At 41.2% G+C, this 18,272-nt stretch overlaps 1 protein-coding gene across 1 annotated transcript in view; it reads left to right on the forward strand.

Moving 5' to 3' along the window:
* The window catches only part of LOC147626398 (uncharacterized), a 46,688-nt gene extending 43,116 nt beyond the window's left edge, over nucleotides 1-3,572 (forward strand). The window contains exons 3-5 of the mRNA XM_086816505.1: nucleotides 798-2,451; nucleotides 2,538-2,621; nucleotides 2,705-3,572. Of these exons, the coding sequence (XP_086672631.1) occupies nucleotides 798-2,451; nucleotides 2,538-2,621; nucleotides 2,705-3,199 (2,233 nt within the window). The 3' untranslated portion in view covers nucleotides 3,200-3,572. The remainder of the gene's footprint in view (nucleotides 1-797; nucleotides 2,452-2,537; nucleotides 2,622-2,704) is intronic.
* The last annotated feature ends 14,700 nt before the right edge of the window (nucleotides 3,573-18,272 follow it).

Genomic DNA, 18,272 nt, shown 5'->3' on the forward strand with positions numbered 1-18,272 from the left:
GGTGTTAACTTCTAGTGCATGTTAATGACTATATTGGCTGCTTCATGTGCTGTAAACTGCTATAATGACTATATCTGGGGGTTGCCTAATGATGATCTAGGATTGAAGCTTGGTGTTGATCGAAGCTGGGGATTGAGAGGTATTTTGTTTTGGCCATCTTCCCTTGGGAAAACCCAGCAATTTACCAGCTGTGGTTTTGATATAACTTGCTAAATTTTCTTACTTCTGAAGTAAATTGATGGTTGCCAACTCTCAGATACGTGCTTAACACACGAGTGAGGGTGGTAACAGTCTCTGCCATATGGGATCGGGAGAAGACTGAAGCGATATGCAGGGGGTTGTTGGAGGTGCCTTATTATAAAGAGGTGTAATTGCAGCCAATCCATGTTCTAAAACAGTGCAAGTAATGTTTGTACACAGAGGCACAAGATTGTGCAGTCTGCGTCAGAACATTATCAACATAGCATGACATGCTTAGTGAGGAATGGCTGTTGTGTGTGTGTTGTACATGAGCGACAGAGCAAGCTGTTCATGCTGTCAGGAGTAGGTTCGTAACTCCATGCCATGCACGTTGCTTCATCACAATGTTTTTTGGGGTCCTGTTTTCACTGCATGTTTGAGAACTTGGTCTTCAATTCAGCCACACCAGTGCTTGATGATCTATAGATGCAAATCCTTGTTCTGTGAATCTATGGGTAATATCATGCTGTAAATCGAAAGTGGTCAAGTAGGCAGGCTTTGGTCAGATTCAGGAAACCTTGTTAATGCTTTCTCTGGTGTTTGAATTTTGATGTCAGGTCCAGGAGTAAGCAAGCTGACGCAGAGAATGATCTTCCATTTGATGATAATGAAGGCCTGCACCATACTCAAGAGGACAGACTCTCTCCATGTGATGCCCCACCACAGTCACCGTCGCCATCTCTTCCAAGTCGAAGCTTACCCCCATCCTCTGAAAAGCCTGCACGTAGGACTAAGTTTGAGACAAGTATCAGTGTGAGTAGCAGCAGTGGGACTCCGCGGATAAAGGAAAGGAGCCGGCACATCATTCAACAAACGGATCGAGTAAAGCAGCATCATGTTGTAGAGGAAGAGGTGAAGAGTTGGAATCTCAGAGTTACAAATCGAGATTCGGATAATGAAAGAGGCTGGTCTTTGAGCCCGAATAAAAATTGGGATGCCTTATCCGCTTTACCACCAGATTCTGGAAAAGAAGAGTATTCAAGGGATCCGATGAGAGGCCATGAGGATGGTTATGTGCCTGAGCAAGAACATCATAGATTTCCACAAGGTCGAGGACCCTCAAAAGCCCGGCGTGTGGATGGACCTTGGGCAAGGAAAGAGTGGCTATATCCAGGCTCACAAATGAACAGAGCACCCATGGGTGAACCCATGGTGAGGCCGCAGGTGCAATCGTGTCTACTTCCCCCTCCACCTCCATTTAGGCCAGGAATTGACAACCCTGCTGTTATAGGCGCCAACGGCAGCAGTTTTGACGAAGGTCCAGGCTCAAGGGAAAGTGCACAATATGATAGAAAGTCTGGGGGTTCTTTCAAAAGATCCGAGATGGGTGGACCAGGTGAGACGCGGAGGGGTGTGGGTGTGGCCATGGGCATGGGTATGGGCATGGGAAATTGGAATGTCCAAAATCCAGGACAACCAGCAAGTCCAGGTCCTGGTAACAAGTCCTCTCCTTTTATTCAGATTGGAGGACAATCCTCTGCAAGTTTTCTTGGGATGGTTCAGCAGTTTCCTGTTCCACCCTTATGTGGGCATGGTAGTGCTAGGCCCCCAGCTGACATGGGTTTTGGTGATGGTACTAGGTGTCATGCAGGGGATGCAGGAGTTTGCTTCCCCCATGGACCTAATCATGGGCCTGTAATGGGCTGGCAGAGGCCTGCACAACCTGATGAGAATCGTCCCCCTCTTGTGGACATATGGGAAGGGCATGGACACTACATTGATAAAAGACACAGGTTTGGGTATTTAGAGTGGGATCAAGGTGGTAAAGGGATGACCAGCAGGTGGGAAAGGGGTCCAGATCTGTGGCAAGGTCAAGCAGGGGATGCCAGCACAGTTTTCAGCCCCCCTCATTTCCAGAGAGAAGCTTCGTGTCAAGGCAGTGTTCCAGGGAAGGCTTCAACTTTTTGTGAAGACAATGATCAAAAGATTGAAGTCCCTCTGCAAGAAATACCAGATACAACAGGTCCACGAAAGGTCACTCCTGCTGATGTCCTGATGAGTGCAGTGGTGCATACTGAATTGAAGTCCACTGTACGATCCAGGGCTAGGTTGACTAGGATTCTGCTAAACCTAGATGTGTCAGCTAAACTGGTCAGCAATGACCTGTATAAACAATACTTAAGTCTGCTTCCTGCATCAAAAAAAGAGACCTTGGTCCTTAACCAGAGTAATGGTTCCCATGGACGTATGGAAGAAGACTTAGAATTCGAGGTGAGGTTCTGTTTTGTCATGGCTAACATTAACGGGCATTTCTTTTCAAGTTTCCAACTGACTTCGGAGAAAACACTTCCCTGCAGGTTGATTTGGAGGCACATGAACTTCTTTCTACTCTAGTCCCTTACACAGACCTGCTACCTCAGATATCAAATAATGCATTTAAGGTTTGTTTCACTGGTCTGCACTGAGGTGTCAGCTTGTCACTGTTAATGTTTGGTACTAGTGTTGATATCCATCCGGCCTGCAGGAGGCATTAGCAATCTACTATCGGCCCGTACAAGACACTCGTGTTAAGAAGTCAGTCTTTGGATCTTTTCTTCTTCCGGTCGACGCTTCATTGATCAACATGCGGAGCCTAGGAGCGGATTTGGAACAACTCAAGGCCTTTGGAGACCAATCTTGCATTTCCAATGGCTTTGATGGTCCTCTTTCTGCTGGTAATGAAAGCTTAATTGGAGAATCAAGGGTGATGGAGGATACTCTGCAAGAAGAAACGGATCAAGTACAGGACAATCAGACATTGAGTCTTGCACAGGCAGAGTTCTCCATGGGACAGGGTGTAGAAATTGATCCAAGATGCAAGCAAGGTGTAGCAGAAGTTTCTTACAAGCAGGGTGGTTATGGTGGGACTGTGCTGTGTCGAGATGAGGGCATACCCATAAATGTGGATATGCCAGCTCATCAGATGCCTTCTCCTTTAGTTGTAAATTGTAATATAGGTCTAGAAGTTTCTGTTGTATAGGCTAATGTAGAGTTAAGTGCAGTTGCAGAGATACAGGCACAAGAAGATGACAACACTTGGCAGATGGAAGTTGTTCGGATAGATTGCAAGAGTTGTGAGTGGCCCACACTGCGGGATGACAGGATCCTGGTTGAACATTGCTTTGAAGCCTTCCAGCAAGGTGGAAGGGAGCAGCACACTGAGGTGGCCCAAAGCCCGGAGGAGGATGGAGTTGGCTCAGCATCCTCTGTTAGGACAGAAGAAGAACAAAGGGTGCTTGAACCAGAGTTCAAAATAGATGAGGTGAAAATTAATTCTAGACCCCAGCAAAGCTCTGAAAATGCTTTTGAAAATACTCAGTGAAACATTAACTAATTTTTTGTTTGATATGCCATTCATGTCTTCTCCCTCCATCCTGCCCTTTGATCATGTGTGGGTTCTTGGTATTACAGCCATTATTTTGGCAGATTTCTGAAACAAGCACTCCGTGACACACCGTACAGATCACCCATGAGTAGCTGGATGCTGGATTAGTATCAGCTGAGGCGGCTACTAATTCATGCATCTGGGTTGAATAGCCAACCTGTGGAGCATGTCACATGTGGAGACCGATCACTCATACCCTTCTTTGTCCATTGTTTGAGGGACGCTAACTTTGAGCTATTTGTGGGTGTTCTTTGCTCCCTTTGGCGTATGACTTGTGATAGCATAGAGGTGTAGCTTTTGTAGTGATCTACTTCCATTCTGGTTATCTCCTGGGTGTTCGAAATGAACCAATGTGTTGCGTCGTAACGTACTACTATGGTGGTTTCTTTTCTGGGTTTTGTATAGTACGGAGGTGTCCAGATTTGGGTTTTGGGTTGTGTAGTGATATACTGCTACCCAGGCAGGGTTGCTTTTCTAGGTGTTGTAAATGCACCGTTTGGTTTAGTATAGTCAGGGTGGGTTAAGATTTGAGTTTAAGTAAAAACGGTCCGTGTAAAGTGATACAATGCTACCGTAGTTTCTTATCTGAGTGTTGTAAAGGATTGTAAATGCACCGATGGGTACTGAATACAGGAGGAAAGTTTCATCACTGAGATATTCTCTTTTAAGAAAGAGGTGCTAATCCTTTTTGTGTGCAACTATTCAGCTCACAAATGAGCGCTATGAGAGGGTAGTCGAATGGGACGGGGTTGAAGTAGTTGGTAAGGCCCACTTGCTTAAATCAGGGTGGTGGAGAACTGCAAGAGAATGCATGGTTATACTTTTCCAGTGATTTAAGTACCACAAAGCAAGCCCGCCCAACAGGGTGTGCCGTGATAGACTCAACCATGTATCCAAAAGATAATGATAGAGAGAGAGAGAAAGAGAGAGAGAGAGAGAGAGAGAGAGAGAGAGAAGGGAATATGGATCTTGCACAGTACACCACACTGAGCGGGGGACCGGCCCTGCTCCCTTTTAGGAATTTATTTAGGAACAATCCATGGGCACGCTGGCTAGGATCAATACAATCAATGAATACAAACAAACAGATATGCCGATGTAGGATATCCAAGTCGATGTTGAGGCACAAGATTTTTGATGCCGAGCACACCACGAGGATGACCCACAAGGATCTCTCACCGGAGTACTTGATCCAAATCCAAAGAATCCGAGTCCAATAAATCCAAATCCAGATCCTTATCCAAGTCCAAAAATAACTTGCTCATCCCATGAGTAATCTCCACAAGTCCTACAACCTTGTTGATAAAGGAAACCATGGAAAAGCTCTTTTTGGCAAGAAAACTGATATAAAGCTCGTTTTAATGATTTTCGAGCGATAAAAACCTCAAAAAAGTAGTTTTTAGGTTTTTTCGAGCAGTTTTAGGGTTTTTGAAATTTTTAGGGTTTGACTTTTCAACCCGTATAGCTCCGTACAGTCGTACGGGTAGATGATGATGTGGCATTGTAGTCGATGAAGGCGCTCTGAAATTAGCAGGCAACGATGAAAAATTTCATAATTTGGTTCGTGCTCAAGTAGATGATGATGACGGAGAAGATGATCTACACGCTTCAATGAAAATGGTAACGCGGGAAGAGATTCTTCTTCAACTTGATGCTCAAGAGAGGCTCATGCTTCTTTTATACTTGGGGAAGCCTTGCTTTTTACCAAAAAGTGATGCTTTTGCTTTGCTTTTGCCTTTTTACTTTGCTTCTGGTCTTTTTAATAGTAAAATATTACTCAACTTTAGTTAAAAGTTCTTGTTTCGCTTTTCTAGCTTTAAGGTCTTGCTTTTTGGCCTTGGAGCTACTTTTTGAAAAAAGTGGCTTTTAGCTTTTTGGTCCAACTCAGTCTCCTCTTTCCAATGGTACCCTTGGCTTGCGATCAATCATGTTTGACTTTTTGCTTTTTTGACCAAGAATGGTGCTTTTTCTTAATCACAAACCTTATGGACCCTGTCTACATGTCTTCTTTCACCTGTCTGGTGTCCAAGCACAGGTTTCATCATGTGAAATAGAGCTAGGAGGGCCAAAAGTGGTGCTTTGAAATTTTCCTTTGGGCTTGCAAGTGGTTCCACTCATTGGCATGTGATCATTTTTGTGAATTATCCAGAAGCTCCTTCCTACACTAGTGGGGGCAAAAAAGGGGTTTTTTTGGTGCATTTGTTATGGACTCAAGCCTACAATTAGCATGTAGTTTGGTTAATCTAGAGTTGTTAAGAGCTATCTATAGGACCTGGTTTTGTGCAAGGCAGCCTTTTGAGCACATCGGTCTCTTGTTTTCAAAATTGGAAATATGATGTGCTTGAAGAACTTGATCGATTATGTGTGTGTGTTTGTGTGTGTTATAGCCACAAATTCACATGAGTAGAGAGTTGCAAACAAGAAAAACAAAATTATATTTACTTGCACAATAAACATACCATGGACAAACAATCTCACGTGCAATCCTTTCACCTATTGAACAAGGGTTGAGTCTTGGCCATGTTACAATGCAAACGAGCACCAATAATAAAAAGTAATTAGTGCATATACAATCTAGTTCACTCCCGTTAATGAAAGCTTCATAATTGAGACCCTAGCAATCTATTAAGATTTCTTCAACCAGTCCCAAATACACTAGCATAAACAATCATGTTTACTGTTGCAATAATTCATAAATTGTTATCTTCTTATCCTTTACATTCCATTTGATAACATATTTCTATTTCCTCCATAAGCAAGACAAATCAGATGTGATAGGAACATGCATGAGCTCAACATATATTAATCAAAGCATCACCAAAGCTCAATGGAAATCAATGGAAACACCACTATTCAGAATAGTAATAAACGCGTAAGAAACGTGAGCTATGTTTGTCCAATTCGTCTCTCTGCAAACAGTGGCACTCATGGGTATGTGGGTGTTGAAAATAAAGTATAGTGAATGATTCACATGAGGAAAAAATTGAATCACTACAGGCTTTGTAAAAACTGGCTTAGTGAGAAAAGACAGTGTGATAAAAAGGCTACACTAAAGACTATGATGGAGGAAACAAGTCCAATAATATCTTTTGGATCCCTAGATTCCTCTAGTCTCTAACTCCCACACAACTTTAATTGCCATAACACCTTGAAATTTTAAAATTTTAAAATTCTGTCTCTTAATGTCCTTGTTCTTAATTGCCATAACTCCTTTTAAATTGTGAAGACATTGTTTCTCAAGAACAAGGAGCAAGAGACAGAATTTGAAAAAGTAAAAGCAACATTGACATTAAAAAGCATCCTTATTGAAATCAAGCAAAAAAAGACCCTTCTCTTTGCAATTTTGTAATTAAAATTGGTGGTAAGCACATAAGAGGAGAATTTTAGCCACCAAGTGTGTGTATGTGTGTGTATTTATATATAACTTTTAGGTTCTTCCTTATCTTAATTTAAGTTCTTTCTTATATTGTTTGTTGAGATTGATCTAAACTGATAGGCTTATAAAATATTGAATACGAGGCATTATTACTCAACGCATTTTGTGAGAACCAGAATGGTGCATTAAAGTATACAAAAGCTTAAAAATTATTGAATACTAGGCATATTATTACTCAATGCCTCTCATGAGAGCCAGAATGGTGCATTGAAGTATATGATAGCATGCAGTAAGAAGAAAAATATCATTGTCAGTATTTGAGATCCAAATCAAAAGGAGAATCAGGTTGCTATACTACATGAAGTTATGGAGGATCTCTTAGCAAAAAAAATACAAAATGCTTGTGATGAAATAGGGATAATTCATAGAAAGAATGAGACACTTCATGAAATCGTAAAGAAGGCTCTTTTGGAGCACAGAATAAGAAATCAATTTCTTCCCCTCTCTATAAAGGGGCTATAAAGTTAGTATAGCTAAGAAGTACAATAATATGCAAGCGTTATTGGAGTCTATTGTCACATAAAAGGAACATTTTCCAAAACAGAGAAGAGAAATGAACATATTCATTTAGACTACAATGATTTGAAAAAGGATTTTGATGAATTAAAGAGGTTCAACAAGAAGTACAATAATATGCAAGCGTTATTAGAGTCTATTGTCACATAAAAGGAACATTTTCCAAAATAGAGAAGAGAAATGAGCATATTCATTTAGACTACAATGATTTGAAAAAGGATTTTGATGAATTAAAGAGGTTCAACAAGCCACAATCTAGTTTTACAATGCCTCTATTTAAAATTAATAATTTTGACTATCAATCATCTATATTCCTTAATGATTTTGATTAAAATCTAGTTGTAATGCTATAGTTGCAGTGTTCCTTGTTTTCCTACCTTAGGGAGCAGAGGAAAGGTTAAGTTTGGATGAGTGACAAATGTGAGAAAGAAGAGATGAGAGAAGAGACAATGTACTCAAGAACTCATCAACCACTAGCCAACTTGATTAGAAATGAACTACAATGCCTCATATATATAGGAAAGTTCCTCCACCCTTTCCTCCACCCAAAAATGTGTGTAAATAGAAAAAAATAGAAATGAATGCTATAAATCCCAAAAATGCCTAGAGGCTAAAGAGTGTGCCACTAGCATGACACCATCTGAAGATGACACCTACCCAACACCTCCTCTTCAGGTCCAGATGGGAGGACCAACGCCAATGCACTGAAGAAGATAATCCAAGGTAGGTCAAGGAAGAGGCTTAGTAAACAAATCAGCAACATTATCTTTGGTAGGACAATACTCAAGCTTAATGCGACCTTCAGAAATCCAATCACGAACAAAATGAAAATGAACATCAATGTGTTTGGATCGTCCTCGAATAACTGGATTTTTGGCTAAAGTAATAGCACTCTGTGAATCTGAGTAGATGAGTGTTAGAGTAGATGAACATCCAAGGTGATTCAGAATTTGCTGAAGCCAAAGTGCTTCAGAAGTGGCATCAAGATATGACTTGTACTCTGCTTCGGTCGATGAAGAAGAAGTAATTCGCGGCTTTTGACATTTCCAAGAAACAAGTCCTTTACCAAGCATAAAACAATAGCCTGACATGGAACGCCTAGTATCAATACACCTTGCCCAATCAGAATCTGAGTAACCAATAAGTGTATCTCCACCTGCATAAGAAATGCCATACTCAAGAGTTCCATGAAGATATCGAAGAACCCTCAAAGCTGCCTACCAATGAGATCGACGAGGCTGTGAAGAGAATTGGGTGAGAATACTCATAGCATAGGAGAGATCTGGCTGAGTGTTAACCAAATAAAGTAGAGTACCAATAAGTTGGCGATACTCTATAGAATCAACCTCAGGGGAATCATCATCTTTGGATAATTTTGAATTAGGATCCATGGGACAAGTGAGTGATGCACAATCACGCATGCCATATTTCTCAAGCAACCTTAAAGTATACTTCTTTTGACAAAGAAAGATGCCAGAAGCAAATTGCCACACTTCTAAACCAAGAAAATAGTGGAGTAGTCCAAGATCAGTCATGGCAAATGATGTTGTGAGTTGAGTTTGAACCCATTTGAGTATATCCAAATTAGAGCTAGTGAGTGTCAAATCATCCACGTAAAGCACAAGAATGCATATATCATCATCCACAATAAGCACATAAAGATTAGGATCTGCATGAGTCCTCTCAAAATGTAAAGGAGAAAACTGTCAATCTTTTGATAAAGCTCGAGGAGCTTGCTTAAGACCATAAAGAGCTTTCTGTAATAAATACACATCATGTTCATGACCTTGTGCAATAAAACTTTCAGGTTGTTCCACATAAACTTCTTCCTTTAAATCTCCATTCAAGAAGGCAGATTTAACATCCATTTGATATATAGGCCAGGCATAGTGAGAAGCAAGAGCAAAAACAACACGAATAGTAGAATATCTGACAGTAGGAGCAAAAGTTTCATCAAAGTCCACCTTCTTTTTGAGCATAACCTTTAGCAACAAGGCGTGCCTTGTACTTATCAAGAGTACCATCAGAATGAAACTTGACTTTGAAAATCCACTTAACACCAATGACCTTTTTATGTGAAGGTCGTGGAGCTAACTGCCATGTGTTATTAGATTCAATAGAAGAAATCTCTGCTTGCATTGCTTCACACCAATGTGATAAGGAAAGAGCTTCCTTAACCGTTTCAGGCTCAAACACATCACCAATATGAGACATCAAGGCAATATTTACTGTGAAGGGCGTGTACGTAAGACACGTGTAGTAGATTGTTGAGCATCTGAAAGTGATATACCTGAATCCTGAAGTAGAGAGCGAACCCATTTTGGAGGACCAGAATTCCATGTAGAATCCAATGAAGTAGTAGGTGTCGCAATCGAAATGGATGAAGGGGATGAAGTAGGAACTGATGGTGTAGATGAGGTTGAGACTGTAGGGAATGAGAGAGGCCCAAGCTCAAGAGATGGAAATGGATCTGAGAGAGATGTAGAAGGTGGTAACTCATCAAGACCAAAAACATGCTCATCAAAGATGGCATCACGTGAAAGAACAATATCCTCATGAGAGGGATCCCAAAAATGGAACCCTTTGGAGCGAGAAGCATATCTTGTGAATATCATAGCTTTGGAATTAGCATCAAGAGTCCTCCTCTTAGAAGAAGGCACATGCACATGAGCAACACAACCAAAGACATGAAAATGAGAAACAGTAGGCTTGTGGCATGTGAAAGCCTCCTCTGGAGTCATGCTGTCCACTGCTTTCATAAGAGAGCGATTGAGAAGATAAACTGAAGTAGCTATAGCCTCACCCCAAAAGGAGGAAGGTAGCTTCGCATGATGTAAGAGGGAGCGGGCCATTTCCTTCACCGTTCTATTCTTTCTTTCAATCACACCATTCTGCTGAGGAGTGTAGGGTATGGTGGTTTGTCGTTGTATACCTTTGGAAGCTAGAAAATCCTCAAATGCTATAAACTCACCTCCACTGTCAGTTCTGAGAGAAAAGATACCTTTTGACTTGCTTGATTCTCCATTTGGGCAAGCCAAACCTTAAAATGAGAAAGAGCATCAGACTTCTTAGGTAAGAAATAAACCCATGATTTGCGAGAGAAGTCATCCACAAGAAGCATATAATACTTGGATCCACCAAGCGATTGTACTTCCATAGGTCCTGCAAGATCAGCATGAATAAGCTCAAGTATGCGTGTGGCCCTATGAGTAGCCTCCTCTGGAAAAGAAGCCCGATGTTGCTTTCCTTGAGCACAAGAAGAACAAATATGATGGCGAGGTTTCTGAAGCTTTGGTAGACCTGTAACCATGTCATGTGAGACAAGATGTTGCAAAGTAGCAAGAGGAACATGGCCAAAGCGGAAATGCCATAGATCACTATCTTCATTAGAAACAAGTGCTTTAGGAGAAGCAAATAATTGATGAAGATGAGACTCATGTGGTGGCAACTGTGCTGTAAAAGAGTTTATATGATAAAGCCCAACATTTTGATAACCATGTGCCACACAAGAAAGTGACTGTCTATCAATGATTTCAATCACTTCATCATCAAAGTAAACCCCAAGACCTTTAGAAGTAGCCTTAGAGATAGAAAATAAGTTGGTAGACATCTTAGGCACATGCAAAACATCATGTAAGATAGCATCTCCAAAAGAAACATCACCAATACCAATCACAAGGAGAGACGAAGCATCACCAATGTGTACTGATAAAGAGATAGACTTATAGTTTTCCAATAAGGAAGAACTATTCGTCATGTGAGAGGTAGCAGCACTGTCGGCAATCCACTCATCTGCAGTATGCGTATCAAGATCTTTGATGTGTCACATGAAGAAGTAGAAGACATAGCAACATATGCAATCTTGGCGTTACCGTCTTCCATCTTGTCTTTGTTTTTGTCGTGAGAAGATGTTGATGTAGAAGAACCCTTAGATTTGGATTCAAGTTCAGCTTTTACCTTCTTGGATGCCACCTTCTTAGCAAAACAACGATCCTCCGTATGGCCACTACGACCACAGAAAGTGCACTCCTTGGAAGAATCCTTTGATTTGTCCTTGTTGCCTTTGGTTGAAGAATCTTTAGCATTGGAATTAGAGCCTTTGCGTTGATCATTCCCCTTGCCTTTGCCTTTGCCCTTGCCTTGGCTTACAAAAGCCGAGTCCTTTTTATTTTGCTTGTGACGAGTAAGGCACTTATCATGAAGAAGACCCATAGTCTCTTCAAAGGAAGGGAAAGGAACTTGAAGAAAGATATTATCTTTGAACGATTCAAAAGAAGAAGGCAATTTACCAAGTAGCTTGTGGACCGGATTGCTTACCAATGTACCAAACTCTTCAAGTTGCCGCTTGATTCGATTGAATTCTCCAAGCTTCTCCACTATGTTGTCGGATTTGGAGATAGAAAGCTTATCCAAATCTTCTTCCAACTTAGCCATCTTAACTGTTGAAAGTCTTCCATATTGCATTTGTATAGCCACAATGGTTCTCCCTCACAAAAGACGAGGGAAGCCTAGAGGAAGTTAATGCAAGAAGAAAACCTACAATCAAACCTATCTAGCATGCATCCATTAAGCAAGCATGATTAAGAAGAGGATAGAAGGAGAACTCACAACAAGTAAACTATTGCAAGGGAATGATTGTGTCTTGCTTATTATAAAAAATAACTTATATACAAGTGCTGAGTTTTCACACTAGATTGGCCAAACTTAAAAATGGTTCGGCCTCTATTTACTAGTCTTAAGCAACTATGTACACTAAGTCCATTGGCTTTCCCTATTGACATCAAGCACATTATAAGGCCACTTTATATGTTCCAATGTTATCTTACAATAAATAAGTGCTCATTTGTGCGAGTAAGATGGCAAAGCACCTTACAGTAGGTTAGGCACGCGAAACCATGTCAACCAACAACAACGGAGTGGTTTAACACACCTCAAATAGCCTATTTTTCTTCTAGGATTTAACACTAAACGAGAGTGTCATTGTCTTGCTCTTTACATAGTTTAATGCTTCATCCTATCCATCCTTCATCCCTTAACACTAAAGGAGAGTGCAATTGTCTTATTCTCTTTGTATAGTCCCCAAAGCTTCATCCATAAGTGTATTTCTCATCCTATATATCCTACACCCCTCAACAATTTGTTGTTGGGTAGGTGTCATCTCCAGATGGTGTCACACTAGTGGCACACTCTTTAGCCTCTAGGCATTTTTGGGATTTATAGCATTCATTTCCATTTTTCCCTATTTACACATGTTTTTGGGTGGAGGAAAGGGTGGAGGAACTTTCCTATATATATGAGGCATTGTAGTTCATTTCTAATCAAGTTGGCTAGTGGTTCATTGATGAGTTCTTGAGTACATTGTCTCTTCTCTCATCTCTTCTTTCTCACATGGTATCAGAGCAAGGTGGTGACGCACATAGAGCCTCCTTATCCTTCTTCCTCTCTACCTCTAGTCCTCTTCAACAACCTCACTTTCAATTACGTTTTTCATTCTTTGATTTTTTGCTAAACAAATGCGTTTTTGAGGATTGTGCCCGCGAAACCTACTGGAAACTGGTCTACAACTTTGCAGAAGAAAGTTTTCACAAATCCCTCACCGTTTTTGAGTTATTCTTTGCAGACTGCCTGCATGCAGAATTTCTGCTTGTGTTTTTTTGCAGAAGCCCTTACTCATCATCCTTGCACTCATTCAATGATGCAAGAGGCTTCAAACCAGCCCCTTACTATCCTCTACAAGTGTATTTTTTAAAGCACTTCAATCCGAGCCCTACAACTCTACTTGCGGTGAAAACATTGCCAACTAGTTTTCCCTACATGCGGTAGCGTTTTTTTTGGAGGCTTCTTGTGGAGAGATTTCTTGATTGCGTTTTCATCATCAACTTCAGCCCTCTTCATGGTGTTTTGAGGTACATATTCATCCTCTTTTCTACACCTTTCTATCGGCTGAAAATTCCACTTTGCTACACACTTTGTGTTTGCGTTTTTGTGGACAATCATCTCCTCCATACTCCTTCTACCTAAGGCTATATTCTCAGCCCTCTTTTGGTGGTTTCTACGGAGTCTTTGTGGCTGCGTTTTCGCACTATCTTTGTGCATATTTTGGAGATACTTCCTTGGTGGACAACCCATCTATTGGCTGCGTTTTTGGAGGTACGACACTTCTTCCCTTGTGTTTTCCCACCCTCCTCTCCCTATGGGATCTCGGAAGTCCTCTACTCCAAAAGACAAAGGCAAACTTGAAGATACTATGGATCCTACATCTCCTACGACGGTTGGACCGGCAACTACTACAATGGAAGTTGGTGCAATTCCTTCTTCGGTAGGTGCTTCTACTTTCTCTTTTCTGTCATATCCATTACCTTCTACGGATCCTTTCTCTCTTTCTTCTTTGTCCTTTATGCCTTCCTATCCACATACTTCTATGCCCTCTATGGTATATCCCCCTATATCATCTATGCCTTTTATGGCAACTTCATCTACTATGATTCCTCCTTCTACTACTTCCACTACTACTCCTCTCCCCACTCAATCATATCAGCCCTTTAACCCATTCACTCAATCTTTGAGCCTTCCAAGTCTTTCCAATTCACAAAAGCTTACCCCAAACAACTACCACACTTGGTCCTTGTTTATGCAACTTCTTTTGGAAAGTGCCGGGGTGTGGTCTATAATCACTTCTCCTCACATGGTGCCTTCTCAATATCAAACCTATATGGATGCACGGGCCAAAGCTTTACTTGTGCATGGCATGTCTACATCGGTTGTGTCTCAATTTCTCTCTACAAGGAGTACAGCTCAACAATTATGGCTCTTGACTTGGAACATATTTGGCACCACTTGGCCAGGGACTGCTGGCCTAGGGATTAACTCCATTTTTTCATCCATTCCAAGCTATTGGGATCACCCAAAATTACCCAGTGCTGATTAGGAGATCACACTCCGAAAAACATATGGTTTTTGATTTGAATTTTATTTGGTACTAGGGTAATCTATGTTCATCTATTGGTAGGAAAAAACCTTGATTTTTTGGTGATCTGCATGAAATTGGAGCCCAAGATGCTTAGATTTCATTTCTTTGAGATCCAAGAATTAGCTTAGCAATGATAATTAGGATCCCAAGAGGCTTAGATTTCATTTCTTTGATCCAAGAATTAGCTTACCAATTGCGATGATTAGGAGTAGAATCCACTCTGAAAATGTGGGTTGCTTTATGTTGAACTAGAGTAAGATTGTTGAGCTCCATTAGAGTAAAATAGGTAGTTTTTATTCATGCATTTTATATTTTTTTCATAATTTATTCATGCACTATTGGAATTGGTAGAGTATAAGCATTAAAAAACCTTCAAAAATAATTAAAACACTTAATTACTTGTATCACAATCCTTAATTAGGTTTAAAAACATTAAACACACCCTATCAAGTCCAAGAATTCACAGAAGCCTCCAAGAACCAGGCCAAATCAACTCTTAGCTAGGGGACGTGAGCCCATAGGTCCACGTAAAAAGACGCGAACCTAGAACACAAGCCTAGAGATGTGAGCCATGCGCCTGGGCATGTGAGCGATAAGTCTCAACTCGTGAGTCATGAGCCGGAACACGTGTGAATCTGGACACGTGAGCCATGAGCCTGGACACATGAACCTTTAGACGTAAGCTTTGAGATAGGTATACCTAATATAGTACTGACCAATTTTTACAGTCATAAAGACTTATATGGACATACCTACCCATGTTCTTGGAATATATTCTTGTTATACAATCTATACTAAGCTTTGATTTCCAAGGAAAATTCTTGTCCTTTGTAATTATTAGGGAATTATATACACTTACTACCTAATTATTAGGGAATTATATACACTTACTACCTAATAAGTGCACACCAACTCTGTCATAGGCCTAATTCAAAGATTTTTGTGCCCCAATTATGCCTATTTCATACCAAGAAAGCATTGGAGATGAGTTTATACAAAAGGGCATAATCTTATAGATGTGAACCTAGATCTAGACATGTGAATCCGCATACGTGAGCCCAGACGTGTGAACCTGCATACGTGAGCCAACAGATATGAGTCTAGAGGCATGAACCCAGACATGTAAGCCTAAGTCTAGAGACGTGAACGTGGACATGTAATCCTAGAGATGTGAACCTGAATGCATGAGCTTAGACACATGAACTTACATATATGATCCTACATATGTGAGTCTAGAGGCATGAACCTACACACGTGAGCCTAGTAGCAACAAAAGAATAAACATATTTGAAACCATTCTCAGACTTGATCCAGAAGCACACTAAACCTTTGATAAGAACCCAATCCATACTAATTGTTAGAAACAATAATATAATAAATTACAATGCATCAAATCGAACCTCCTCAAGCCCACTAAGCCTTTGGTCCCACCAAACAAGACCAACACTCAATTAATAGAGTGCTCCCCAGTTAAGAAGGCTAGACTCCTTCGGATTCACCAACTGACTTTGTAAACAACGCCTTAAATTTTTATGAGGAATGTGTTTCACCACCCTATCTTTAGGTGTAGCTCCAGTAGTGAAGGGGAGCATGGTAGAGAAGAATATGCCGCATAGCTATTGGGGATGAGGCTGTGTCTATAACAATTTATATCATGAACATGACTCCTATTGCAACCATACACAATGTAATGCTAGAGGAGAAGTTTATTGCAAGAAACCTGATTTGTCTCACTTGAAAGTTTTTGGATGTATTACATATGTGCATATGTCAGATGAGTTGCGTACTAAGCTCGATCCAAAATCAGAAAAGTGTGTGTTTATTGGGTATTCCCTTGAGCAAAATTGATATAGATATAATCCTGCTACATGTGAATTGAGGGTAAGCAGGGATATTGTATTTGATGAGATAAGTAGCTAGTATGCTGCTGAAAAAGATGCTGTTGGGGTTGATGTAAGTGGAAATGTGGTTGCTCAGAATGCAAGTCAACAATCACAGTCATTGAGTGGACCAGGAGAGTCCTCATACAGTGGTTGTGTTTGATAGACCATGGAGTGATAAGTTGCGTTATAATACCAGTCCTGGAAATGCAATTGGTACATCACATAAAGGCAAAGAGAAAGTGGTTGATCCCCTTGGTATGTCTGATATTTCTACAGGGCATTCTCTTGTTGATGGAGAGTCTAGTGGCTCGGAGATGAGCCTTGATGAGGAGCTTGGGATTCCAGCAATGAGGAAACCTAGTGTAAAGAAGGCTTTGGAAGCCATGCATATAAAGTTACGAAGATCTTGTTAACCTATGACAGACATTGAGGTGTACTATGTTTTACGTCATTAATTTAAATATTCTGAGTCATGGGCCAGGCTTGTCGGCACCATATGTTAAGGATAAAGGGATTGGGTGATCGTCGATGAGAGGCGCACCTTGAATATCAACAGGGTAAGGGTTAGGATCGGTCGGCCATGTATGGGCGCCCATGTGTGAACGGCCAAGTCACCTATAAGAGTCAAATGTAACCCTAAAACCATTATTCTCATGTGTTGAATACAAGAGTGCTCTTGCCTTATCTCCTTGGTTTCCTTCTCCTGCGCGCGCGTGTGTGTGTGTGTGTGTGTGAGAGAGAGAGAGAGAGAGAGTGAGAGAGCGATTGAGCACTGTGTAGCGGCACGGCGGCGATGAGGCGGTAGAGCGGTGACGACGGCTCCTCCCACTGCTGCGACGTGGGAATCCTTCACAGCAGCGGTTAGAGCGGTGAGTGACACACCCTTGCATTCTGTTTGAGCTTGCTTTCCGGGTTGTATGCTTGCAGCCATTCGTGGCTCGCATACGGTGCTCGGCAAGTCCCCAGCTACGACCTGTGCGACAAAGCGCACATTTTTGGCGTCGCTGTCGGGGAAATGCCCTGCACCAAGCTCCAGTTTGCAAGCTCGGGCTGTTGCGTGAAGTAAAATTTACACTGTAGGAAAGGCGACTGTGTGTTTGTTGTTGAGGTGTTTCCGTGTTTTGTAATTTGTTTCTGCAGTCTTCTGCAATTCTGTTTCTTTTGTTATTTTTTCGCTCCGTGTTGTGCGTTCTGTTCTCTGGTTTTCTGCGTGTGAGGGGGGATTTCTGAATCACCAGGCCTGCACTGTGTGCGAACTGCGCCGCGGCCAAGGGTGAACCCTAGAAAACTTATTTCCAAAAAAAATTCGAAAAAATAAATAAATAAAAAGTTAAATTTTATTTTTAAAGAAAAAAACCAAACGTGTGGAGAGGAAAGATTTTTTATTTGGAGAAAATTTTTTTGAAAAGAAAAACCCCAATTGACCCCGACCCCGGCCTCAGACTCAGTCTTTTGATATATATATATAGGAGAGTGAGCCTCCATAGCTTTCTTTCAAGTGAGAGCTTATGGGAAGTTCTGCCCTATATGTAGCCCACTCCCCAAGGAGTGAAATGAGCATGTGGGATAAAGCCTTCACCCTTTCCTCCACAAGCAAATAGGCCTTCACCCCTTCCCCCACAAGAAAACAGACTGTTTTGAGGACCACAGGGGCTCTGGATAGGCGAACACTGTGCTGTAAAGCACATTAGGACCCTTTAAACAATACACTCGTTTCGAGCTATTACACGCCCTAGTTCAGGTTCGACCATAAGTAAGGGGGTTAGAAACGAGTTAAAAACAATACAAAAACAAGTAAAAACGGGGTGTGAAACACCCGAGAGACCACTTGTGTGGACTTCAAGGGTAGTTACCAACGCCCGT

The sequence above is a fragment of the Cibotium barometz genome, chromosome 22, assembly GCF_041138505.1.
Source record: "Cibotium barometz isolate CiBa-2024 chromosome 22, ASM4113850v1, whole genome shotgun sequence".
Lineage (NCBI taxonomy): Eukaryota > Viridiplantae > Streptophyta > Polypodiopsida > Cyatheales > Cibotiaceae > Cibotium > Cibotium barometz.